This window comes from Protopterus annectens, chromosome 11.part0 (genome assembly GCF_019279795.1).
Source record: "Protopterus annectens isolate FY-2018-M chromosome 11.part0, PAN1.0, whole genome shotgun sequence".
NCBI lineage: Eukaryota > Metazoa > Chordata > Ceratodontiformes > Protopteridae > Protopterus > Protopterus annectens.
Window position 1 is genome coordinate 531,893,761 of NC_056745.1, and position 27,452 is coordinate 531,921,212.

Genomic DNA, 27,452 nt, shown 5'->3' on the forward strand with positions numbered 1-27,452 from the left:
TGGAGTCCTGCAGCAACCTCAACACTGGTAGCAGCCATGACACTGGTAGCACTACAGGACCTAGACTATTTCCTGACCACAGCATGGTGGGCTTCCTCATCAGAAGTGGAAAAGGAGTGGCCATGAAAATGGTACTTTTGGTGTTTGGCAGCACATAGGCAACTCTCATGACATCTGACTGGATGCAGACAACCTGATGCAGACACCTTGATGATGTGGATTTTCCAAAGGGACATTTGAAATTTTTGAATAAATGGACACGACCCTCTCAAAGCTTGTCACACAAACTACATACCACATCAATCATCTTTGTAATGACTGTGGTGGCAGCAGCCTGCACCTGTACAACTGTAGGGGTCACCACATCATCATTGCCCTGCATTCTACTGCTGAGTCTCCAACTGCTTCCTGGGCTACCTCTCCATGAGGGGGCCACACATCAGTCAGCTTTAAGGAGTGCAACTGTGGATTTGAGATCAACAACTTAAATACAACAAGTATAAGAAGGAAAAAAACTGGATCTCAACACCAGAAATAAAAAACTCACTTATTTTAATCCAAGTACAAATAGCAGAGCTTTTGGGAATAATCTCGTCTACAATCAATATAAAACACAGTTCAAATACAGTGATACACATCAACCAGCATGGATAACCTGGAGTATTCTATGGCGCCCTATGGTGGTGACTTCACCTGGGGGAAGGTATGTTGTTGCACCCTCTGGGGACACCACTGGTAGGTTACTGTCTGCTACCAGGCCGGATTGAATATCTTATCAATAATCTGGTAGCTTTATGGCTGCACTGCCCACCCGTCTTTTTTTTTTAAACAAGAAATATCTTCATTGAATTATCACTTATGACATAGGCAATCATACATTTATATAAATGAAAACAAACCATACTGACATGTTTTCAGTTCAAACATTATACATCATGTATAATCTTCTATACAGTGGTTGCCAATCAAACACTACATAACTCATTCAATTTATGTCTTCCATTAAACCTCATTCCTCCTCCAAAACATTCTGCATGTATTGTTCCCACAATGCCCATTTTTTTCTATGTAAATTGCTCCTACCCATTTCTAAAAATCCCACTTCCAGTTCTTTTATCTCTTTTACTATTATTCACTACTTTGGTACAGTTGGTTTAGACTTTGATTTCTATTTTCTAGTAATTGCTTTTTTGTCAGCCACCAAATGATATGTCTAGATAATTCCAAATTTTGCATCACATCTCAAAAAATCATGTCCTTAGTTACACCAATTTGCTCACCCAGCGTTTCTGACAGAGTAGTCTGCAGGGAATGTTTAGTCTGCCAACTCATTACACTCCTGAAAAATATGCTCCCAATTACCTCTTTCTTCTCCATTATACTTGCAACATTTGCAATCTACTGGAGAAAAAAAATGGAGTCTGGTTGGAGCATAAAAATACCAGTTCAAACACTCCCAAGCAAATATCCTAAATCTTCACTTTGTTGCACATTTGGTAGCCATGCATATATGAAACATTGTTTCTTTGTGAACTGCTTATTCAATCTCTCTTCCCAATCCTTTCTAACCTCCTCTGACTGATTCCTATACAGTTACCATGCAATGTCTTGTATGCCCTCCTAATTATCCATTTTTAACAGCAGCTTCTGTTCTAGACTAAAAATTCTACAAGTCTTAGTCTTTCACTTAGGATCCCCCTATTCTTTTCTCTTTGCCCATACTCTGATAGCAATCCAAATGTATTCTTGGCCTGTACCCATTCTATTACCTTTCCCTCCCTAATTATTTGCTTCCAATAAACCAGCCCCTTTGCCAGTTTTCTACAATAAATTCCAGCTCATCTTGTCTATTCTTCATACCCCTAATAACAGTCATCCCTATCAACAAAATCTCCCTTCTCCATTCCCATGTTTACTTAATTCTTAAAATTGTTTCTACATCATGAATATAATATTCTGTAAGGTTACTGTTATTCTGTAAGAATCTGCATCTAAAATCCAAGCCACTCCTAACTTCTTGAGCTTTTCTGTTTCATCATTCATTCTCACTTTGAATTACAGCTTTCTGCTTGTGCAATGCATCGCAGCCTTTAACTGTGCACCTCTGAAATAACTCTACAAATTGGATAATCCCAAACAACCATTTTCTACTGGAAGGATCAGCTTATCCCACTTGACTCTTACCCTCTTCCTCTCCCAGGTAAAATCCTTCAACTCTATTAGCTGCTATCCACAAGTTCTCCTCTGGTAGATACAAATATGTTTGACCTGTGCGTAAAACTAAAGTTTAGGACCAAAACATTTTCACTGCCTTTATCCTGCTATCCATAAAATACAGCTGTCAGTTTCTCAGTTTTTGTATTATCTTTTTAGTCTCTTCCCACATTGCCTTAAGCTGTCATTTTATAGAACCCTTTTTAACCCATACTCCTTAATATTTCATTTTATGATGACTCATAAATATGGGTATTGCTGAACCAATTCATGTTTGGGTACATAGTTTACAGCTATTGCCTTTGTTTTATCATCATTAGTTTTGGATCTGAAAAATACTTCAAACTGTCTCAGAATGTTCCACAACACTGAAATGCCCTTTTTGGGTTTTATCAAGTACAAAATAATATCATCTACAAATAAAGCCAACTTTTCTTAATTACTATAACCAGTTACATCCTTGAATTTCTGAATCCTTTATTTTCTTTGCCAATGGTTCTAAATATAACGTAAACAACAAAGGGGAAAGAGGAGACCCCCTCCCTGTTTCCCAGAGAAGACCCCTACACACAGTAATTTTTGCCTCTGATCACTCATATATCCTCCTAATCAACTTTATTATTATGTCAGGGAATGCAAATGCTTCCCTTATCCTACTCAAAATCCGAGCTTACTCTGTCAAATGCTTTTTCCTGCTTCAAGACGTAACAATGGTATTTTCTTACATTCTGCTTCCCTCTAGATCATCACTGCTTGATTAATGTTGTCAAATGCTTGCCTCCCCTCCAAAAAAAAACACACCAATCAACATTTATAATTTTTGGCATCACTTTTGTCATTCTTTTAGCCATTATAGATGTAAACACTTTACAACCATGCTTTAGAATCGAATGATCCGATGGGTCATTACCATCTTTAAGTATTACATCCAATCACAGCTTTCTTCCTGCTTGTTGGTGCATCTCTTCCTTTTAAAATACTGTTAAACAAAACCTTCCAGATATTTAGCACTTTCTTCCCTCCAAACATCCACATGAATACCATCTATTCCTGGAGACTTTTTTGTAGATTGGTTATACATCACCATTTTTTTCTTATCTCCTCCTATCCTGTTAGTAATGGAGTCTCATCTACCTCTAACCTTAGCATATTTAATTTTCCATAAACGTTTCCATTTGTAATTTTTCTTGATTTCCACTTTTCTCTGCTTTACACAGGTTTTCATAAAATTTCTGAATTGTTTCTAATACCTATACAGGATTTAGGTTCATAGATTAGTACTAGGCTAACTGCCCTTGCGAGCCATTTTAAGCTTAGCCAATTATCCCTTGTGAGACTCAAACCCTGCACTTTGTGTTTGTAAGACAAACACCTTAGCCATTAGGCCACCCTCCCAATTTATGGTTATTTTCCTGGTTATATATAATAATATCAGACCAAAAGGTTTGAGGAAGAGTACTTGATACCCAAAAGCTTTGTTGCTATTAAATTTACTACTGTCTGATGGGGTTAGCTGTTTGGTTTTTGGTATATATAATAATACCCAAATCCTTATATTCTGTCAACTTCTATAACTCATAGGGACCTAAGTTTGTTTCCACTTTGATGCCTCAATCATTGTGCAAAAACTTATGTGCTCTGGAGTTATCAAAAAACAGATGCTTAACAGCAATCTTTCTAAATTCATGCATATTACAGAGGAATTCCTTTATTTTCTCTTTATGATTCGGCAATTGTACCCTCTTCTGATTATATGAGATTCTGCAATACTTTTAACCTTTCTCAGTCTCTCTAAACAATTCTTACTTAAGATCTTTTTCTTTTACTACTAACCACTCATTAAACTCCACTTTAATTTTATCCCACTCCCTAGCTATATTTTCTAAAGAAATTTCTGTCTTCCCTAATAACTCCTGAATAATTTCCACCACCTATTCCTTAAATTCCTGTTTATCAGATAGGTAGGGAAGTGTCATGTCTTACATTTTTATTTCATTATCCTGCATTTTTATTTTAGTTACTCTTGGTTCATGATCTGAAATAGTTATTGGATGCATATCAACACTTTCAATTAAAAGCACATGTTCCTGTGAAATACAAGTTTTGTCTAGCCTAGCCCAGTTTTTGTATCTTGGGGAAAAAGTGAATTCACTCCGAACACCTACTACTGAATTCACATCTTCTGTGCCAAATATTTTCATAAATTTCTTCAAAAAACTACACTCTTTTGTTATATTTCCCTTCTAGGCACCTCTAGATACATCCTCACTGTTGGATATCAAACTCCGGTCCCCACCTAGGAAACTGATAATTTCTCCCAGAATTTTCTTAAGCTCCACTTCAGCAGTTTTAGGTGGAATATAAATACATGCCAACATAATCATCCTCCCTTGCCAGTAGGCCCTTACTACTACAAATGTACTTATTTATTGACATTTCTTTACAGGGCCAGTCCAACTGGGCACAGGTGCCCTTTTTCGGAGGAGGCCAGGAAAAAAAACTTCAAGTTCCACAAATTTACCATTATCTCTCCCCCCCCCCCCCCCCCCTAGTGCTATTGGAGTTCCTCCAGCAAATTTAAGAACTCCTCTTTTCCTTTGTCTCAGATATTCTTCTGAATAACCACCCTGAAATCCTCTCTTTATCAAATTCATATGGTCAGTTCTTTCCAAATGTGTCGCTTGTTACATAGCTATTCACATTCTGCATTTCCTAATATAGTTCACTACTCTTTTTTTTTTTACACATACCCATGAGACCATTCATATTTAAAGATAATATGGAAAGTGTTGCCATAAGTTATTATTCCCAACTCTTATGCATAACAGCTTTTTTTAACATCTAGTTTCAGCTTTTGTGTTAGATGCATACACTAATATTTGACAGGTTGATCTTTTATACAGCTCTTTCTTGTTATACTCATTTGAACCTATGTCACATCAAATGAAAACCCTCAAAAGAAAAAACACCAGAACACCCCCATAAACTATTAACTTAATACAAACACATAAAACTATGTACATTTTTATAGTTTAACCCTCCTAAAAGGAACATTTGTTTCATTCAACAGCTACATTCAGAGACATTAACTCATTACATCCAAGTGACGCCTCCATGTGCATGTACAGTTAACTCCTACTGACACCTCTAGGTGTCAAATATTCATTGTTCATATTTGCATCAATAATTCCAAAACCTTGCTATGTACAAGGTTTTAAAAGAGTATATCATAAAGCTTACACAATGGCAAACTCAACTGCATTAATATTTGACCTCCGTCTAGAACAGGTAAAGAGATATTAACTGTTGTTTTCATGATATTAATTTATACAGATATAATTTTCACATTTTTCTGAATATCTCAACAACCAAACAACACAGACAGAACCCCTTAGCCCCATATGAAAGCTCTCAGCTAGATGGATAAAATGCTGCTGACAATATGTATGTAACTTGAGTGGTTGCTGAGATATTGTAAGTTTTTACAAAATATTACAAACGTAACAGTTACTGTGTTTACTGTGATTATAAAATTCAGTTTAAGAATTGGAGCCTAAATAATTCTACCAATATAAAAATAGTTTGTGCTAAATGGTATGCCATTTACACTTCTTTCATAACCTCTATGGTTCCAGAGATATGAGCATTTGTTTGAAATGTGCGGACATAATTTGATTCTGTTAAAATGTTTAAGCTCTGCCCGTTGGAAATTACAGTGCAAACTTCCTGAGCTCCATTGCAGTGAATGAGTTAAAATGACCTATAATGAAGGTCATCCATGCTAAGACAACATGGTACAGCTTGTGCTTCTATTTACACAAAGTGTTGTCTTTGTCTTATCATTATTCCTCTCCCAGCAGTAGAAAACAACTTGAATGTTTTCAGAAAACATTATCTTTTAGCCATTGAAAGAAAAAAAGTATTCTCTCTTTATTGCCCTGATCAGATTATCTCCATAGAAACATGAGAACCAGATACACAGTTGCCTTCGGCTACAGGCTTCTAATGCAGTAAGTGAACATTTGCTAAAGGTAAACTTTTCATTACATTCAATTTTCTTTTATTTACTTGCATCCACTTAAAATGTGTTGTTAGATCAAGCCAAGGGTTTTAAACCAGTCATTCCTCTGCAAAACTAAGAAAAGGTATATCAGTTTTACTTAGTCTCTCTAGCGCCTTGGCTCACGCCTTCAAGGAGAATGACTACAAAGAACATTTCATGAGTATTTATATCATCTAAGAACAATAATTAAACAATCAATTAAACAATCAAACAATTAATCAGAAATTCATTAGTTCATAAAAAGGTAAAGGAAATAAAGTGGTACTTATGCATTATACTCAGTATGTGGAAATGTGTTTAGAATATCTTAATGACACTAACACTTACAGAAAATGTGATGTTAAAATATATAATAAGGCATTAAAACAGTTTGATGATTTATTGCATAAATGGCTTAGGCTAGGATATTTTACAAAGGATGATGTAATGAAGAAGTTTAAGACAAGTAATTGTGAGATAGCCTTATTTTATTGCCTACAAAAGTACACAAAAATGCTATGTTTCCTCCGGGACGTCCTATTGTATCGGCATGTAACTACTTTTTACATAATATGGGTATTTTTTTACACAGTTTCCTGTATCCTTATGTTGTTAAGCAAACATCATATATTAGAGATAGTTTTGAATTTCTGGACAAAATCTCTTTAATAACATGGACACAGGATATGTTTTGGTTTACAGCTGATGTAAAAAGTTTATATACAAGCATTAAACATGAATATGGATTAAGAGCATTAAGAAAAATATTAGGTGATAATCCTCAGTCTTTTTATATTATTGAACTAATGGAATTTTGTCTCAAAAATAATTATTTTTATTTTGATGGTCAATTATTTCATCAATTGAAGGGGCACAGCTATGGGGGCAAGTTTTGCCCCTATGTATGCGAATGTGTTAATGAATTCCTTTGAATTAGAATTTTTGTATCAGTTAGAATTTTTAAAAAAATATGTAGTGAGTTACCATCGATATATTGATGACTTGATTTTTATATGCAAGGGAGGTGTAGATGACATAGAAGTTTTTAAAAATGAGTTACAAAAAAATCAGTTTGGTTTAGAGTTTGATGGTTTTCAATTGGGCAATAGAGTAAATTTCCTGGATTTAACTTTGGAAGGCAGGGACAATGGTAAAATAGCCACTAAAATTTATAGAAAGTTTGAAAATAATTTACATTTTCTAGATGGACAAAGTCATCATCCCTTTCATCTCATAAAATCTTTGCCATATGGGGAATTTATTAGAATTATGAGGTTGTGCAATAATAGTTATGAGTTAGAAATAGAGCTGAAGAAGACCGTAGAGCTATTTATTAGAAGAGGTTATAATAAAAAAGAAGTAGAATTATCTTTGCAAAGAGCAAGAAGTGAAAAATCATATATAAATAAAAAAGCAAGGTGAAAAAAGAAAAAAATAACCAAATGTTTATGGTTTTGATGTATGATTTAATAACAGAAGAAGTTAAAAAGGCAGCACAGAGGTACTGGCCTTTTTTATTTAAATATAAAGATTTATTAGAAATAATTCCATGAAATATTACATTTTCTTATAAGAGAGGCAGAAACCTTAAAGATATGCTGGTACATGCCAAATATTCTAGACCTAATGATAATTTAAAATTAGAGATAGGACTAATGGGCACATATCAATGTGGCAAGTGTATTTCTTGCCAATATATAAGTAGAACATTTGATCATATAAATGGTAGAAATTTTAGACCTTGTGGTAAATTTTCTTGCAATACAGAAGTTGTGGTATATGCACTAAAATGTCCCTGCGGACTGTTTTATATAGGAGAAAGGAAAAGAGCATTCAAAGTTAGACTTCAGGAACACATAAGGGATATAAAGAATAAGAAAGTAGAAAGTCCCTTAGCTATGCACTTTAAAGATTATCATAACAGTCAACCAGATGGTTTGTTAGCAACAGTTTTAGAACATATTAGAATAGATAATAATAGTGATTTGGTTAAGCAAAAACTTTTATATAAAGAGACTGTTTTTATATTAAAATATGGTACAATGACACCTAGTGGTATAAACGTGGAATGTAATTGGAGAGTGTTTTTATGAACTAATGAATTTCTGATTAATTGTTTGATTGTTAAATTGATTGTTTAATTATTGTTCTTAGATGATATAAATACTCATGAAATGTTCTTTGTAGTCATTCTCCTTGAAGGCGCTAGAGAGACTAATAAACAGTGTTGGATCTTTCATCTGGTCGTACTATTTGGATTGCCTTTTATCTTTTATTTTTGGTTGTGTATATATCAGTTTTACTTATAGCATGCTGTTTTGTTCAACCTTTCTTCTCTCTTTACACCAGAGTGCCCACCATTTCTTAAAACTGAACAAAGAAAGAAAAAAGGAGGAAGGAAAGGGGGTATCTGTTTACTTTAGTATCCCTATTACAAAAAACTGCAACGTCTTTACCATATGAAGTGCAGTATGTGTCACATTTTATAAAAATGCTGTTAAAAGCAAACATTGTTTTACTTACAGTTAGCCCTTTCGTTCCTCTTCCCCTCTCCTTAATGTTCTTCCTAATATGAATGACATGAAAGTAGGGCATATGCTTTGGAGTCCCCTACAAGTTTATTATGGTCAAAAAGTCCAATATTTCCATGTTTTCTTCTTCTGCCACACTTTACAAATGTGACTGATGCTTTGCAATCCAATATTTATTCATTAATTTTAAGCTGCTGGCTTTCTGACTGTTGATCTCCATCTCTCAACACACTCCTGATTCTTCTAATTTAACTCCTGTGCTTTTTTTCTCTCTCTCAAACATTCTCCTTTGGAACACTGGAAAAGGTTTCACTGACACAGTCTTTCTATAAGCTTTATTATCAGAAGAATGAAAACCAGAATCCACTTCTGTTTGACAGCTCACTTTTTGATGGACAAACTTTTCTATTTCCTCCTTATCATGTTTTGCATGAAAAATGACTTTGACCCTCCAGGAAAATATTCTGAAGAGATCTGAATAGATTGCTGCAATACATTTTCTCTTCTTCCTTGTGTACACTGATTAATCATTTTCCACAAATACTGCTGTCTCCAACTTTTAATACTTTGTTCTCCTGCCACATTTTTTTTCCGACTCAACTCTTTTTGCTGGTAGGGTTGCATCTTTACTATTACAGGTGTTGGCTGCTTTCTCATGGCCAGGAATGGAGCATACACACAATGTGCCCTTTCAATTAACTTCTGCTGTGAAATACCAGTCCAGTTGCTTATTTGTGCTTTCCTAAAATTAATACAGTGTGTTCCTTCCAGTTTCTTTGGTACAGCAGAAAATCTCATTTTTTTTCCCTACTTCATAGGGAAGTACTAGGCTATCGGCCTAGCCAAAAAAGTACCCTGACTTTTGCCACCCAAGAAAATTATTTTCCTGTGCCCCTGTCAAGCAGAGCCACAGAGGTGATCCCCGGGGTGAATTTCCTATTTCCCATCCAATCATCAAGATTTTTCTTGAAGAGTGCTAACAAGGAGCTTTGTTTGATATAGCTAGGTAGTTTGTTCCAGAGTATGGGAAGTCTCTGGGACAGGAATCTATCCCTCCAGCATGTTCTGTTTATTGTGGTAACCAGGTTTAGGTCCCTAGAGCGTGTAGCTAGGAGGGATTGGGATTTTTTTTTAAGTGGAGCATGTCCAAGAGCTCTGGGATTGACATAGCTTTGTATGTTAGGCAGAGATCGCCTCTAAGTAGGCGATATGCGATGGAGTACAGCTGGAGTTTTTTGAGACTGTCTGCATAGGGCATCTGTTTGAGGCAAGTAATCCTCTTTGTGAGGTATTTCTGTGGCCTTTCCAGTTGTAGATGTCTTGTGAGGTACATACCAAAAGGGGCATTGTACTCTATAATGGGTCTGATGAGTGACGAGTAGAGGGGAACAATGACATCTTTTTTCCTGGACGTTGTTTATTTATTTAGTTTATTGCGTTTGTTTACCAGGAAAGTCCACTGGGCTTAAAAGAGCCCATTTTCAGTGGAGGCCCAGGGAGAAAAGCTCCAATGGGATACAGAAAAATATAAACATTAATTAATACAGAAGTAGAAACAGTGTTACAGATAGTAAATATAGTAGCATATACAGAATGCATACATAAAAGCATGAATCTAGTTTGTTTGATTACAGTAATATATACAGAAAATATGCATTAAAGCAGAATTCAAAGAATTTAATCAGAGTGGTATAAACAGAGATATATTAATGAGTATTATTGTACCAGTATCAACAAGTGAAGATAAAAATAAATATGGAGAAAGTATCATCAGTCACTAGTAGAAAAAGACATAGGAGTTTAGTAATCATATAAGGAGAGTGAAGAGGTTATGTTATAGAGCAGGAACATAGCCAGGAAGAGTTGAGATAATTTTTCAGTATTTGTCTGAAGGTGGTGGTGCTGCCTGTGTTTCTTACAGAAGGTGGAAGTGATTGCCATAGTTTGGCGACGGTAAAGGAATAGACGAGTTGACCAGCAGGTAAGGTGGGCTTATCTACTTTTAGAAGTAGAGGATTTTAAAATCTTAGATGCCTGCTGGGATGGTATTTGGCAAGTCCAAAGACATGCATCTGGAGCATTACTCCCCGGGCCTATGCTGAAAGCAGGCTCTGTGGAACCTAGTCGGACTTTCCCAATCAACAAATATTAAACAAAAAAAATAAATAAATAATAAAAAAAAGTAGAGAGTTGAGAGAGGAGGACAGTATGTGGGTCTGTAGATTATTTTGTGCACAGTAGTTAGTTGGGTGAATGACAGGTGGTGGGGGAGTTCCAGCCACCTTAATTGTTTCAATGACTTACAGTGGTGGACTTGTTCTGTCCTCTAATTCTACCATTTTTGAAACATCTCTTCTTGAGCAGTTTCATACTTGACCAGCCTTTCCTTCATTCCGATCTGATTTTTGAAGTTTTATCAGCTCATCTGAATATCTGTTTAAAGCTTCTTCCATTTTTTTCAGCCTTTTGTTAAAGCTGATTTACTCCTTCAGTGTTTCTTTTGTTTTAATCAGCTCTGAGTATATTTGATTTATTTTTTCCTCTAAATTACTGAAAGTCATGCTTTGCACCAAAGCTGGAGCTTGACCTGCTATTTGCTGAACTAATACAGGATTATTCCCAACCAATGTTTTCTTCTCAACTTTTGTGGTTGATTTTCTTTCAGGTTCACTAAATTTCATCTTTGCTGGCATACAGGCAGCATACTTACTAGTCAGTAATTGAAATTTACCCCAAAAGACAAATTCACTAACTCACTTTTCTGAGCTTCTGTTTACACATTAGGAGAGATGAAGTTAGTCTGTTACTCATGGTACAGCCATCTTGGAAGTCCTATTGGCCACCTGCTCTTGGGCAACTAGCAGAGCCACACCACTGCCTGGCACTGACCAATGAGCTGACAGGGGCAGGAACCAGTAGCGGCTGACTTCTGGTTTTCAGAGTGACAAGCACAATGCCTTTCTAACACGAATTACTTTGCTTCATACTTGTTTGTCACTTCTTTAGAAAGTTCCTATTCTACTACAGTACACAGGTGATGACAGTATATATGTAGATGTAGGCAAGAAAAAATATAAAGTATGTTTTTTTTTTTGCTTTGAAAAAAAAAAAAGAAATTGAGGTACTGTATACTGTCTAATGATTTTTCTGTTTTTAAAGCTGTAAACTGTCTAACGATTTTTCTGCTCTTAAAGCACAATCATTTTTTTCTCCAGTGCATGCAATGTTGTTTCTTTTGGCATCTTCCAGTACAGATGTTACAAAGAAATAATTTCCCTGCTGAAGACCAATCTATGATTCTGACTGCATGAGACGAACCTTCTCCACCCCTAACGTCATATATTACAAGCAACAGTCCAGCAGTTAGAAATTCTCTGCTTTGTATTCAACATGCTGCAAACTACTAATTGGGTAGCATTATTTAATGCTCCACAAAATGTTATGATTTACAAAGCATTACCAATGACGTACATTGAATTACTATTCTGTATTTGTTACATCTGCTGTGCGCAAGACCCTCAAGTCATACCACAAAAGCATCCTGCAGAGCAGGTTTCAACTTAAGCAAGGCAAAGAATGAATCATCATACTTATTACCAACTGAGTAACTAAAGGAGGACATTATTTTACTGCTGTTGTGTTTGATGCAAAAATGTGGTACAGTGGGTTTAGGTGTACAGGACAATAAAATTAAAGCTGTTAATGAAAACTGTCTTAGACACTCCAAAAGTGGTGTTAGTCCAATCCTCCTCAAACTTGTCATGATAGAATGAGTCTGGTATGTTAGATATGATAGGAGGCTGCACTTAGGTTCATAGATTGGTACAAGACTATCGGCCCTATACAAGCCTAGCCATAACAGTTCCCTGGATATTTCTTCCCACACTATTTACTTCCCTGTACACCTGTCTAGCAGGGCAACTGACATGATCCCCGGGGTGAATTTCCTTTCTCCCATCCAATCGTCAAGGTTCCTTTTGAAGAGGGCCAAAGAGGCGCTTTGCTTGACATGTATGGGCAAGTCTATTCCAGAGTATGGGGAGTCTCTAGGTCAAGAACCTATCCCTCCAGCATGTTTTGTTTATTGTGATGACAAGGTTTAGATCCCTGGAGCATGTGGCTCTGAGGGATTGGGATTTCTTTAAGTGTAGCATGTCCAACAGCTCTGGGTTTGACATGGCCTTGTATGTTAAGCACAGATCGCCTCTGAGTAGACGATATGCAACATATATATAGCTGGAGTTTTTTATGGCGGTCAGCATAGACCGCGTACTCACTTCAACAAACAGAAAATATATTCAATCAGACATTGTCAAATACATTTCTACAGACTTTGCCAAATACATTTCATAAGTAATAGTAAAATAAAAACAATCTTACTTGTATCATATCAGGGGCTATCTGAAGTGATGGCAAATATTCTTGCTGAAGGTACTGAATAAATTCTGGTCCCTAAAAAAAAAAAAACTTCTTGTAAACAGCCACGTAACACAAGTCACTAAAGGACTTAATTGCAGGTTAAGAAAATTAAGTGATGATATCCTTTTCTCCTGCATATCTGTTATGTCACACTATATATTTCATTGTTGAAATCATCACAAATTGCAAAGTTCTGCTAACTAATAGGAACATACAGCTTCTAAACAATTGATGCCATTACATAAAATACATTATATACTCATTTACTTTATGCAGAACTAACTACATATTCGACAGCTAGCACTGCTTGCATCTACTTGTAAAGTTTTCTAGTCTTTAGAGTCCATTAAGTATCTTAGATTGATCATTTGGCACACACTCTGCTCTTGATTTATCACAATATGACAAGGATCTTAATCACGCCTCCGTGGGAAGAAAAAGTCATATAGCCTTTAAATTAATATTAGAACTATTACTGATAACCTCTTCACATGACAACAAACTCAGTTTAATGTCTGCAAACAGGTTAATAGAAATCAGAGACTGAGACATGACTTACTCACCAAAACAGGCTGAAAAAGAAAGTAGACCTAAGCATCATCATCATTAGTAATAAAATCAGTGTTGTGGTAGTGGAAATGTGTGCCTGTGCCTAGTAAGGATTCCTGGGAATGGCAAGACTGCTGTTAATACAATTACACTATATCCAGTTTTTGTAGTGTTAGGTTCGAGTGAGGGTCATGGTAGGAGAAGCTTAAAAGGGCAGATCAGACTTCCAAACCTTCAAAAATCCTCACCGCATCCTGCCTGATATGGAAACATTTCATATAATTTGAGTGATGTAATCCCTTCAGTCTGTCCTCAATCTTTCACAGAGCCTCTTATTATCAAAGCTGTGCCTTGTGGTGTCTAAGAACATCACTCATTAAGGGAGAAGCCAACTCAGATGACTCCACTCAACCTGACTCAACTCAGAGAATCTCCTGATTTTCAGACCTTCTCACTCCATCACAGAAAATAAACCCTTCAACCATGACAAGGAACCTCATTTCTGTAACTGGCACCTGTAATCTCATACTTTCAGCTAATTTTCAAAGCTCATGACCACAGGTGAGGATAGGGACATAAAAGAAATGGTAAACTGAAAGCTTTGTCCTATCATTCAGCCATCACTTCACCAATCCCAATGCATCCATCTACTGCTAAGTTTCCTTTTTTTGAGAATGAACTAAAACTTATTTGAAGGTGGTTCAAACTCAACAGTGAACTGTTCTAGTACAGGCTGGAGATATCAGGAACTTGAGGTCAAGAGGACAACATCACTGTTATCACCTTAAAACAACAAAGATGTAACCCTCAAGTTCACCAAACAGCATATTCACCCACTTTGATCTGTTGTAGCACTTCTCACAAGATATTCTGGGGTGCCCAGTCACAGACCTTCTATAAAAAATAAAAAATTGACAACAAGGCCAGTGATCCAAAAGCAGAGCAGACCAGATGTAAAAAACACAGTTTTTTTTTTATGTCAGTAAAAATGTGCTGTTTTTCTACTGACAATAAAAAAATGTGTGTTTTTATATCTGGACTGCTCTGCTTTTTGATCACTGGCTTTGTTGTCGATTTTTATTGTCCTGTATTTCATGGTTCTTTTTGTTTCTATAGAAAATACTTGTATACTGTATGAGTGAACTCCCATGACCTCTCCAATATCCAGGCAAAAAGTCACAGAACTTAACTATTGTTCCATGGCCTGGTCGGAACTTGCATTGGTCCTCTAGAATCAGAAATTCAGCTATTAGGCAGTCTCTTCTTTCCAGCACCCTATCAAAGGTTTTCTGAGAAGATTGAGCAGTCTGATCTCTCCATAATGGAAACGCAATCTCGTGTCTCCTTCTTGAAAACAGGGACTACCACCGCCCCAGTTTGCCAGTCCGGAGTACTGTCCCAAACTTTCACACTGAAAAGATACATTAATCATGAGACACCAACAATATCTAGTGCCTCCACCATTTCCAGCCAAATCCCACCAACCTTTACATTCTCCTCATACCATTCTATTGCATTAACATCTGAACAAACGGACCCAAACTCACTCTCTGCTTCCAGTAGTGCCTCCTCAAAGGAATGCATGTCCAGTGGGCTCATGAGTTCCTGAGACTGTTCCTCCCTTCGTCTCACAATGCCCCAAGTTGAGATCAGAGGTCCTCCACCCATACTAAAAACAGTCTGCATAATATCCTCTCGTCAGTCACTACATGGACTGACAGAACATAAGGCCATCAGGGTCATTTCCCCTTGGCCTTACTAGATTACTCCATGTCTTTCTTGACAAGAATGCTTAGACTATAGGGTCTAAGGTCTAATGACATGACTACCAAATCAAGCACTGATCTCTGTCCAATGAGCTCTGGAACAAAGTACACTTGGCCTTATGTTCTAACAATGTTCATTATGGGCAATTCTTGGCTAGCAAAGTCATCCAATAACAATTCACCATCCAGGTGCATACAAGCCAGGGTAAGATGATTTTCCTAATTACACCCTCACTGCAAATAAATGTCATTCCATAAAGCAGCTAAAGCGTTTAAGTAGAACCAGAAAGTCATAAAGTGGTTATAATATCAAGCACCATTCCCATGGCCACAACGAGGTGAAATACTCAGCCAGTTCTGCAGCAAAGAAAGATAAAACTAGCAGCTCTGATGCTTGAAGGAACTGAACTACAGAGCAGCTACCAGCTCGCCTATCCTGTGGGGGGAGGTGGGCAGCTCTAGTTTGTAACACGGGTAACATCTACAAGAAGTACTAAGTGTTCACCCAGTGGAGTTATGAACAAGCCAAGCTCATGAAAGCAAAGCACATCTTCATATATTTAGTGCAGCTGCACTATGTTCATGCAAGCACAGTGCATATGAACTAAGTGGTCAATGGCAAATGAGTATGTGGAGGCTTCTTACCACCGGAATATTCTGAGTAACAGAGGACTGATGGGGGTCCCAAAGGATTGAAGGAATGAATGGGCCTATACAACTCTTGACTAGTCAGGAAATACCTAGCTCCTGTTCGGCTGGAAAGAATGGGCTAATGAGATAAAGGCAGAAGAGTTATCAAGCAAGGTTCTGGGGGGAAAAGGCTGAATACTTAGAGTGGCTATTAGTTACATACAGTAAGGTAGAGGTTTTAGTTTTATAAACGTGATATGCTTGGCTGAGGGTTTACTGAGTATTCCCACTCCTTTAGGGCCTCTTCCAAGTGGGAAAGGGAAGGGCAATCCCTGATCTGGTCAAGAACAAATTTAATCTGCAGAAGGAAGTCAAACAATATCCAACTAGTAGTTATGAAACTCAAGTACAATCTTCCTTTCCTTAGCAGTGAAGTGACTCAATATACCTCATCTCAAAAGTCAATTTTCACCAACTTTTAAAGTGGCTGCACACTAATTAATAGGTTTATCAGAGCTCTCCCAGTATGAAAACTGCAAATGTAATAAAAAAAATCCCTAAATCAAACAAACTAGATACAATTCAGTTACTGGCTTTTAATTACATTGCCTAGTTGCCAGAAAAGAAGAAATTTGAAGAAAGTAAAAAAAAAAATCAAAAAAAGAAAAAAAAATCAAACAGAAAAGGAGAAGAGAAAACTCTGGCTGGGAAGAATTGTGCAGCTGTTCAGAAAAAAAGCAGTTCAAGTTTCAAGTTTGTTACAGGCCTCCAGTAATTCAGAGAAAAATTTTTCATGCATTCAGAGGTGCTTAAAATATCTGAAACTTTGCAGTAATATACATGGTGAAATAATAAAAGGCTGTGCAAACAGAAAAAGCTTTAACTGACTACTCAGGTGCACTGATAAAACTGCAAACATCAGACACTTGAAAAGAAGAAAAAGCTGTTTTTGAAGCATGTGGCTTTTCAAGAAGGGCTGTTTCATAAAATAGAGTTACAACACAAAACAAGCAGAGAAAACCTGAAATTTTCTACTATACCTGAGAAACTGGAAAAAAAAAACACAAACATTTTATGAAAGTACAAAATAAGTAATTAGGCTGGTGTTCATCAGCAGCATTTGTTAACTGAAAGGGCAAATAATGTGTAAACTCTAAATATGGTCATGACTTATAAAGACTTGTATTAGTAAAGATGCAATCATGCCAGCAGAAAAAGTTGCTCTTGCCAACACTGTTGCAGAAAGGAAAAATATTCAAAATTGGAGTCAAAACAGTGTTTGGGGAAATGATTATTCACTGTACACAAGGCTGGCGAGAAGCAAGTTTATCCCAACAATCAGTGAATGTCAAGAAGCAGAAGTAAGATTCAAGCTGCTATATCCAGCTATCTTCAGAATGTTTTTTTCTTCTATAGATTAATTACATTTTTGGATGCAGAATGGGCTAAGGAGGAAAGAATTTAGCCAGCAAGTAGAAGGGGATCTGGTTTCTCATACATCAGTAAATGTAGTGTCAATGGCCCAACAGGTAGCACAAACTGCTGGTGCTGGAAGATCAGGAGGCTATGGGGTTCTATTCCCACCACAGGTGCATGGACGAATTTCCAGTAATGAAACTACACTGCAACATAAGGGGGTGCTGCATTCCTGAGTGTGTCATCCTTCAGATGAGATGTTAAACAGAGGTCCCATCTGCCTGAGCTGGGGAAGTTCTCTGATCCCATGGGCAAATTTCCCCCTAGTAGTATAAATACTACCTCGGGTCTCCCCTAAATAGAGGCCAAAAGTCTACTGGGACTAACCTGGCCAACAAAGTTAAATAAATGTGGCTCTGCAATAAGAAGTGTCCTCGCGCATTACCCACTCAATAGGCCTAAATCTAATATGCAACATCAACAAAACCTGCTGGAGAGACAGGTTTGTCTCCCAGAGACTGCCCTGTCTCTGGAATAGACTTCCCAAACATGTCAGAGTACCTCGTTGACCTTCTTCAAGCTCAACCTTGATGAGTGGATGGGAAACCACAAATTTGTCCCAGGGGTTCCACCTTTGTCCCTCATTCTCAAGGGTGACAGGTGCTGAATGAGGGTTTTTTTGGTGATAAACTCTTGGCTAGGCTTGTAAGGGCCCCAGGGCCATTAGCCTAGTAAACTCTTATAAGAAAGAATGGAATTTTGTTGACTGTGTTAAACTGGCTGGTGAGCTGTAAAACATATATTCCACTCCATATCATTAATGTTTGAGAGGACACTGAAGGGGTTGTAGTAGTTGTTTTTGTTACTAAAATTTGCATAAAATAATAATATAAATTACATTTTATATTGTAAGTAGTTTTGTATTGGATGCAATCAGGTAAGATTTAAAATGGGAGGTGGGGGGAGTCTTGTCAGTGAGTGCTACGCAAGTTAAAGATGCTTAAACCAAGAAAGACATTTTCTTAGTTGTGATGTTTCCAGGCTGTTCACTGTGGCAGGATAAAAGAGGCTACAGAGAAGCAAATTAAGGTTAATATAATGTTATGATTATGCTGCTGGGACGAGGAATGCAAAATTGTACTGATTACATTATATGTAGAACTAAGATAATCTGCTTTTATAGGTATGGATATCTAAGATAAGTGCCCTTGGTTTAAGCTATAAACAAGACATTTTAAACAAAATGGTATTAAAAAAAAGACAAAATGATGAAAAGCATGGAAACTGTAGTCTTCTAGTTACTTGTGAAGCCATTAACAATTTTTACTGTTAGCAAGAGCTCTCATTAGGAGACAATACGTCTACAGGTGCAAACAATTTACCATGAGAAATCTGTACAGCATTGCTCCACGTGAAACTTACACAGATTCTTTTATGCATTTGCTAAGTGGCTAGCTATTTTACCTCCATTACCAACTACTTTTACTTGGAGATGACCTGTCTACAGATACAAGCAATTACTCAGACTTCTAAATAGTCTGTACTTCACAAACACCTCTCAACACAATGTCATTACCAGCTAAATTCACATTGACAAGCAATTCACTGCAAAACAAAAAGCTTGAAATTGTGGGAAGTGAATAAGATACATAAGGAGTTGCCTCCCTAGCAGCTATAATACTTCACTGCATTTAAAGAACAGTACACCGTTTAGTTTATTCATTTAAAGTTAGCAAGTGCACTTCTTTTAGGCATAAACAATGTTTACTGAAAGCATACATAATGATTTTCACATCCTGGAGGGGAATACAGATAAAAGAAAAGGAAAAAACAGCAATTAGTGGAAGTAGGAAGGCAGGTTCTACATTTGCTTTAACACTGGTAACCTTACTTTTATAACAGATGATGCCTGTTGGTGCAGTTGTCAACTTGGGGCAACTACAAACTATGTGGTGGTGGGATAAATATTTTTTAAGGTATACATAATTTTGTGTTTTTTATATGTTTAAGGGGGTGGAAGATTCTAAGAATCTATTCAGTTTCTTTTTTTTTTATTTTCACTGAAGTAAAAAATTCAAATGAAAAGTAGTACATTAAAAGTTCAGCCTGGCAAACATTAGTGAGTGCATATAAGCTAAAAATTGGAAATATACATTCAAAAACTACAGTTGTGTAAATTCTTACCATAATAGCAGATGTCCTTCTCTTCACTTTTGCAGTATTCTTTACTTAAGGGATCCTCTGCCAATCTGGGGCAGTATACCAAAGCCTTTAATTGTTACAAGGACTTCATGCATCACACGTATGCTCACCACTCATGGCGTAGGGCATAAAGGTGACGTAGACATACAAACCTCAGAAATGAAGAGCCCTGGAAGGAACTGTCAAAAAAATGTGCATTCAGAAAGAAAAAAATAGGGAGAAAAGAAATAAGGGGAGGAGGGAAGAAGCGAATACTGCAAGAGTGAAAACGAGGACATCTACTGTTATGTACTATGTCCTTCCATATCACTTTTGCTGTATTCTTTACTAAAAGGAGAAAACCAAAGCTCAAGAGGAAAGTTTGGAGGAGGAAGACCTAGAAGAAGCCTCCAGAAAAACCATGCAGGATAGCTCTTAATGAAAATATAAACAAAGGACCAAGTAGCAGCTTCAAGTTAGAACTGGTATTCAATCCTTAAAAAAAAAAAAAGCACCAGAAGCCACAGCCCTGGTAGAATGAGCCTTAACAGGAGAGAGGCTCTTCCCATGAAAACAGTAACAAAAAGAAAAGCCTTAACAGATATCCAGGAAGAAATGGTTTGCTTAGAAACAGCCAAACCTAAACACTAAAGATGAAAAGAAAAGGTTGCTCAGATTTACAAATGGCTTTAGTTTTATACAAATACCTGAACTGTCTATGCAAATCCAAGGTGTGAAGAACTTTCTTACTAGCAGAATGTGGAGAAGGAAAAAACAGTGAGTAAATGAATACACTGATTAGGAGATAACCCATTAACCACCTCTGGCATAAAAGAAAGACTAGTATGGAAGGATTAGTATGAAGAGACATGCTGTCCCTATGGAAAACTAAAAAAGCGGTACAGCCATAAGGGTCTAAAGCTTAGTCACCCTTCTAGCTGAAGTGAGGGCCAAAAGAACAATGGTCTTCCAAGTACAATGCTGTAGTGAAGCTGAAGCCTCAAAAGGAGCCAGAGTGAATTTTTCAAGAAAAAAATTAAGATACCAGGAAGAAAGAATAGGCTTCCTGGGGGCCTAGTATGAAGGACACCTTTAAGACATTGTTTGACTTCAAACCTAGAAGGTAAAGAAGGAATCAAAGGTAGGCAAGCAGAAAAAGTTGAAAAATGGGCTTTAACTTAAGAGTATGCCAACCTAGCACTGAACAATTCACACAAATAAGAGAGAACCAAAGGAACTGCCACAGAACATGGATCCAGGTTACGAACAAGACATTTGGACAAAAAAGATTTTTTTGGTAGTAGGTTTCCTGCCCTCCTGCAGAACCCAAAGCACATCCTCAGAAACAAGGTGCTTAAAAGGGGTCAAAACCCTATCACCCACACTTTCGATTAGAAAGTGGACAAGTGGGAAAGGATGAGACACCCCTTGCCTTGTGTGAGTAGGTCCACCCTGTGATACAACTTGTGGTGATTACCCTTGGCTAAGTGCAGAAGAAGAGGGAACCAATGTTGTCTGGGCCAAAATGGTGCCACCAACAAGATTTTGGAAAGAGTCTTGTTCTATCTTGAACAAGACTCTCGGTATGAGAGGAAGGGGAGGGGAGGGAAGGCATAAAGAAACATACACTTCGAAGAGAAAGAGAGAGCATCCACCTTCCAAGCCAGAGGACATGGGACTCTGGTTCAAAGGAGAGGAAGTTGTCTGTTCAGAGGGGGAGGCAAAAAGATCTACCTGAGGAGTACCCCACTGGTGGACAATGTCCAGAAACACATCTCTGTGAAGTATCCACTTGTGACTCTGTGTTACGGACCTGCTCAGTCTGACACTATGTTCTGCTCTGAGGGAATATAAACTACCTAAACAGTGACTTGAAATGGACAGCTAGATCCCAAACCTGAAGAGTTAGTCTGCATAAGAGGTAAATACCATGTCACCCCTTGCTTGCTGATGTACCACATTACTGTGGTATTGCCTGTAATGATCTTGACAGGACGTGAGAGAAACAGGGAATGGAAGGCCTGAAGAGCAAGGAGTACTCACCTCTGAGACTGACATGGTCTGCCCTTTGATGAACTGACCAAAGGCCCTGAACCTTCAAAGGGCAGAAGGAAGTACCTCACCCCCATGTCTGCGGTGTCTGAAAACAGTTCCTGAGAGGGGAGTGGTGGATAAAAAGGAAGACCCAGATTGACAGACAGCTAGTATATCCAGCACTGAAGCTTTAGCTTAAAGCATGGAAGAACTAGAAAATCCAGAGGATGATAATGCTGAAGCCAAACTGACTTCAGGAACCACTGAAGCTTCCTCATATGGAGTCTGGCTACAGGATTCATAGGGATAGTGGAGGCCATATAACCCATGACCCTGAGATACTCCCCCTGGGTGAGACTGACGCCAGAGGGAGAAGAGACTGAAAACAAGTAATTAGAGTCTTAGGAATGGTCTGAAGCCTGCAGCCTAAAAAAACATGATCCTGAGGAGGAGTGATGAAGGATCAAATTCCAGACTTTGTAGGAGGCACATAGCATAATGAAGGTGCTGGAGTAGAGTCCCCCGAGAAGAAGAATGAATATGCAAATTGTCCAGGTAGGGAACATTTTTAATCCTCTTCATCCTGCAAAAGGCAATCAAAGCAGCGAGGCATTATGTGAACAATCTTGGGGCAGTAGAAAAGCCAAAGGGCAAAGCAGGGAACTGAAAATGCAAGGAAGAGAGAGAGAAACAAAAAAACTTCCTGAAAAGAGGATGAATAGGGATGTGAAGATCGGCATCTTTAAGATCCAGAGAGACTAAAAGCCTGAGGATGCAGAAGAGGAAAGTGTCTGGAGAGACATTTGAAAGAATGGAACTTTCAGAAAGGTATTGAGCCATGAGAGATCCAGGATAAGGCCCCAGGTGCCTTCTTTCCTGAGGTCCAAAAACATCCTTGAATAATCCTCTCCCCCCTTTGAAAAGCAGGCACTGTTTGGATAGTGCAGAGGGACAACAGACTCTGAAGTACATCTAGAAAAAAGGGCAGTTGTTCCTGAGGAGGTTGAAGAATGCCCAAAAAAGGAGGAAGGGATTTCCACACCATGAAATACCCCCAACGAATGATGGACAGAAACCAAGACTCCTGAGTGATCCTTAACCAACTGTAAAGGGACAGGGAAAGACAGAGATAAAAACAAGATTTAGAAGGGATGGAAGACGACAGACAAGAACTCCACTGTTTGGAAAAGGGGCTTCTGAGTAGTAGGAGTCTGAGTAGACTCACCAAAAGGAGCACTCCTAGAATCGTTTACACCCTTGGAAGGAGGGTGAGACTGTCTATGGACAAAGGCAGGTTTAGAACATAATTCCTCTGAAATTTAGGAATAGGGGAAACAAAAATGAATTTCAATTCCTGCATGACATTACCCTTTTCTTACAAAGACTTGAGCTCAACAGCAACAGCAGAACAAGAGATTTTTATTGTCAAGAGGAGCTTACATCAATTTAGCCTTCATATCATCAGGCAAGGGCTGAAAGCAAAGCCAGGAATAATGCTGCAAGACACAGCCAAAGGCAGTAGCTCTAGAAGAAGCATCAGCTGCATCATACCTACACTTAATGGAATGGTGGGCCACTTGAGAAGAAGACCCCAATAAAGAAAGGGGTGAAGCTATAGCTTCAGAGTCTGGAAGATCTGAAATAACCTGAAAAGCCTGAAAAGGAAGGGCTAAAACATACCTGATCATATGGGTCTGGTCATTCACAACCCGAAAGGCCAGAGTAGCAGCTGTGTACACCTTTTTGCCCACTCTTGTCCACGGCTCTGCTGTCCTTGTCGGAAGAAATCAGTTCAGTAAAGGGCAAATGCTTGGAAGGCTTATCAGAAGAAACAGAAATAATGGAGGGGTCACCCTAGGGACACCTATAAAGAAATTTACAATAATCAGGCACCTTATAAAACCTGCTAGACGTCTTAGGTGCAGGGGTTAGGAATCAGGAGCCTGACAAGCTGCAGAACAAGTGTCCAACAAGGCAGCAAGAACAGGAAGAACAGCAGACAGCTTAGGAGACTCCATTTGAAGGAGCTCATAAAACATCTTATGAATATCAGAGACCTGGGTACAGTCCTACTGAAAAAAACTCCATCATACAGGAAACAGTATCCCCAAAGGAAATCTCCTCAAAGGGAGAATCTGGACTAAGAGTCCTCTTCCTTGGAGCTATAATCCGAGGAAGAGGGGATTTGGGAGGAATAGGCCAAAGACTCTTCATCGGAATAAACTTTCTCATTAGTAGAAACCTGCGCCCTAGGCCTCTTAAGGGGAGTTGAAGACCAGGGGGGGGGGGGCTCCTTGAGGAAGCTTTAAAGCCAAAACAGCATTAAACAAATCCTGTGTGAAATCATGCCATTCCTGCTGAGAATCTTTAAGAACAGGGGAAATATGCTATGTCTTCTGTTTCTTTTTCAAAGGGTTATCAGTCCTAAATATCTTAGGTGGTTCAGACCCCTGGCAACACACAATCAGCATAGTGGGAATGTCTTCCCTAACAAATATCTACAGACACCCCTAGACACTTTGGATAAAATCAGCCGTGATTCTCTCTGAACATCTGAAACAGATATCTGCACAGCCTCAGAGGACATGCAAGAAGCCGGGTCCATGCCAGTCTCCAAAGTGGTCATGGCAGAGGAATCCAAATGAAGAACTGGGTGATCCTCTGGGCTTTCACCAGCCTAGAGGAAGATGTCCAGGGAGCCAGTACAGCAGAAGAATCAAACCAAACTTTCTTGCCCTTCTACGCAGTGACTGACCCTCAGGCCATGATGATTCTACCTTTGTACCCTGAGCCAACAACTTAAAGACACTGGTTAACTGAAGAGGAGATATGACTATACAGAGTTTTAGGGACAAATGTCTGTTAAACAGGACAAGACATATGGTCATGAGAAGCACCTAAGCAAAACAAACACTGCTCGTGACGGTCCTTATGGGGAATCTGTCTTCTACACTGGCATTTCCCCATTCTAGATGATAAGCAATCCAACAACAAAAAAAGAAGATAAGAGGAGAAATCCCAACAGGGCACTTTTCTGGAAACAGCCTGGTAACCAGCAGATGAAAGAGCATTCAGACTGACAATCAGAGATGGTGTTCAGACTGGCGGAAAAGAAGTTCCGAGGTTTGGACATCTGTATGTCACCTTTATGCCCTAAGCCATGAGTGGGGAGCACATGTGTGACGCATGGCATCCCTATAAAAACCTAAGGGTTTGGTAAACTGGCTGGACGGCGAGCTGCTCTTGGCAGGGGATACCTTTAGTAAATGTCATTGTCCATGCTGGTGTGAATGACCTGAGACGTACCTCCCTGAACTACATGAAAAAAGACGTACAGGAGCTCTTTGATCATGTGGCCCAGGCCGGTATGACCCTGACCTTGAGTAGCATCTTACCCTCACCAAGAATGATGCCACAGTATAAAGACAAAATGATCAATTTTAACAACTGGCTAAAGTATTGGTGTTATTCAAAGAGGATCCAGTGTCTGTCAGCCTGAGATTACATGCTTGACAAGCCACGTTGCTTCGCTAGGGACGGCTTGCACCTGTCACCCCTGGGTTTTCCAGTACTGGCTAAGGCTCTTGCCTCCCCCATAGTGCCTTTTTTAGGAAAGGCTCAAAAGACAAACCCACCCCCATAGACAACACAAAGAAAAAAAAAACTAAGGGTAATGCTGCTCAACGCCAGAAGTCTAAACCTCAAGATGCAAGCACTCGAGACTCTCCTCAGTATGGAGAATATCGATATCTGTGCAGTAACAGAAACCTGGTTCAAGACTCCCGAGAGCACCCCAGCACTACCAGGCTATACTTCATACCATGCTTTCCGGCCCCACAACTCGGACCGAACCACAAAAGGAGGGGGAGTATCCATATTTATCAAAGATACCCACACCTCCAGGCTAGTGGCACTGCACGAAGCTTCGGAGACCATCCATGCGCAACTAACAGTGGGTAAAACTGCCTTTCAGTTTGTAGCCTGCTACAGACCACCCTCCCAAACACAGGAACCTCACTCGGCTTTCCTGAGAACACTGGAGAATATGAAGGTCTCTCCAAACACTATTATATTGGGTGACTTCAACTACCCAAACATCGACTGGGAAAACTACTCAAGCCCAAACACCCTCGCCCAACGGTTCCTAGAATTTATAAACTCAAATGCTATGGAACAACTGGTCACCACTCCCACAAGAGGGGAAAACATACTGAATCTGGTCATCACCAAAATGGGGTCTCTATGTTCCACACCAGAGGTATATCCCTCATTGGTAAGATCAGACCATAAACAAAACTCAATGGACATCCATATTCCGTCCCCACCCCTAGCCAAGGAAACCACGGTGAAGAACTTCTCAAAAGCAAACTTCACACTTCTCAAAACTGAGGTGGAATCCTTCAAAGCCCCCGGGCCGGTGGACAATACGGCCCAAAATGCAGAATCCTTTACAAAAGCATTCTATGGACACCTACAGGAATGCATGGAGCATGCTATCCCAAATAAAACCAAGACTCACTCCTCCAAAGGCAGGAGACCTGTCTGGTGGACCCCGGCCATAAATAAGCTATAGAACAGAAGAAGAAAGCTACTACATAACAGAGCAAAATCCCAAAAAGGGAAGGTGTCACTGATCAGTACTAGCAAGAAACTACGATCTCTCATAAAATCTTCTAAGGCCAGCTTTGAAAGAAAAATTGCACAAGACACTAAAGATAATCACAAGGCCTTCTTTAGTTATATCAGAAACCTGAGAGGCAACTCCCAGATATGCTCTGAGTTAGTGTAAAATGACAAAAAATTCACTGAACCCACAGACATTGCCAACATCCTGGCAGAAAGGTTCAGTGCAAACCCCCCCCCTTCCCCCCCAAAAGAGCAAATGTCTATCCCAACAGAGTGTAGCCTTCCTGAGATCACAGATGCACAGGTGAGAGCTGCCCTCTCTAAAGCTAAAAACACAGCATCAATGGGACCAGACGGTGTCCCGGGCTGCGTCTTACACGAGCTCCAAGAAGAACTAAACCCTCATATAAAGTCACTGTTCAATTTCAGCCTTACTACAGGATATGTTCCCAAGGAATGGCGTACAGCATCAGTGGTCCCACTCCACAAAGGTGGTGCCACAACAGACCCTGGAAACTATCGCCCTATAAGCCTGACTAGCCTGGTCTGCAAAGCTATGGAACGTATCATCATGGAAATCATAAACAAAGACATTGGGAACCTCCAGACACTGGATCCTACCCAATTTGGCTTTAAGGGCAGATCTTGCCTCTTGAACCTGGTCGACTTCTTTGAAACAGTTACCAAAGCCATAGATGAAGAGAAGGTAGTCCACACAGCCTACCTGGACCTCGCAAAGGCCTCTGACACAATACCCCACTCGGGCATCATAAATAAGCTCACCAGCTTAAATATCAACCCCTATGTCACAAGATGGGTTGCAAACTGGCTCAGGGATAGAACCCACATGGTCAGAATAGCAGGTGCCATGTCAGACTCTAAACCAGTTACAAGTGGTGTCCCTCAAGGCTCAGTCCTGGGACCTCTCTTGTTCGGTATATATTTCTCCGAGGTACAGGCTAACACGGGTGGACTATGGTTGACCAAGTCCGCAGATGACTGCAAACTGGGTGCTATAATCAACTCTCTGACTGACACAAGCAT

General features: G+C 38.9%; 1 protein-coding gene across 1 annotated transcript in view; it reads right to left on the minus strand.

The window, feature by feature from the left end:
- The window catches only part of XPOT (exportin for tRNA), a 3,393,313-nt gene that overhangs the window by 401,292 nt on the left and 2,964,569 nt on the right, over nt 1–27,452 (minus strand). The window contains exon 23 of the mRNA XM_044088045.1: nt 13,168–13,239. Within this exon, the coding sequence (XP_043943980.1) occupies nt 13,168–13,239 (72 nt within the window). The remainder of the gene's footprint in view (nt 1–13,167; nt 13,240–27,452) is intronic.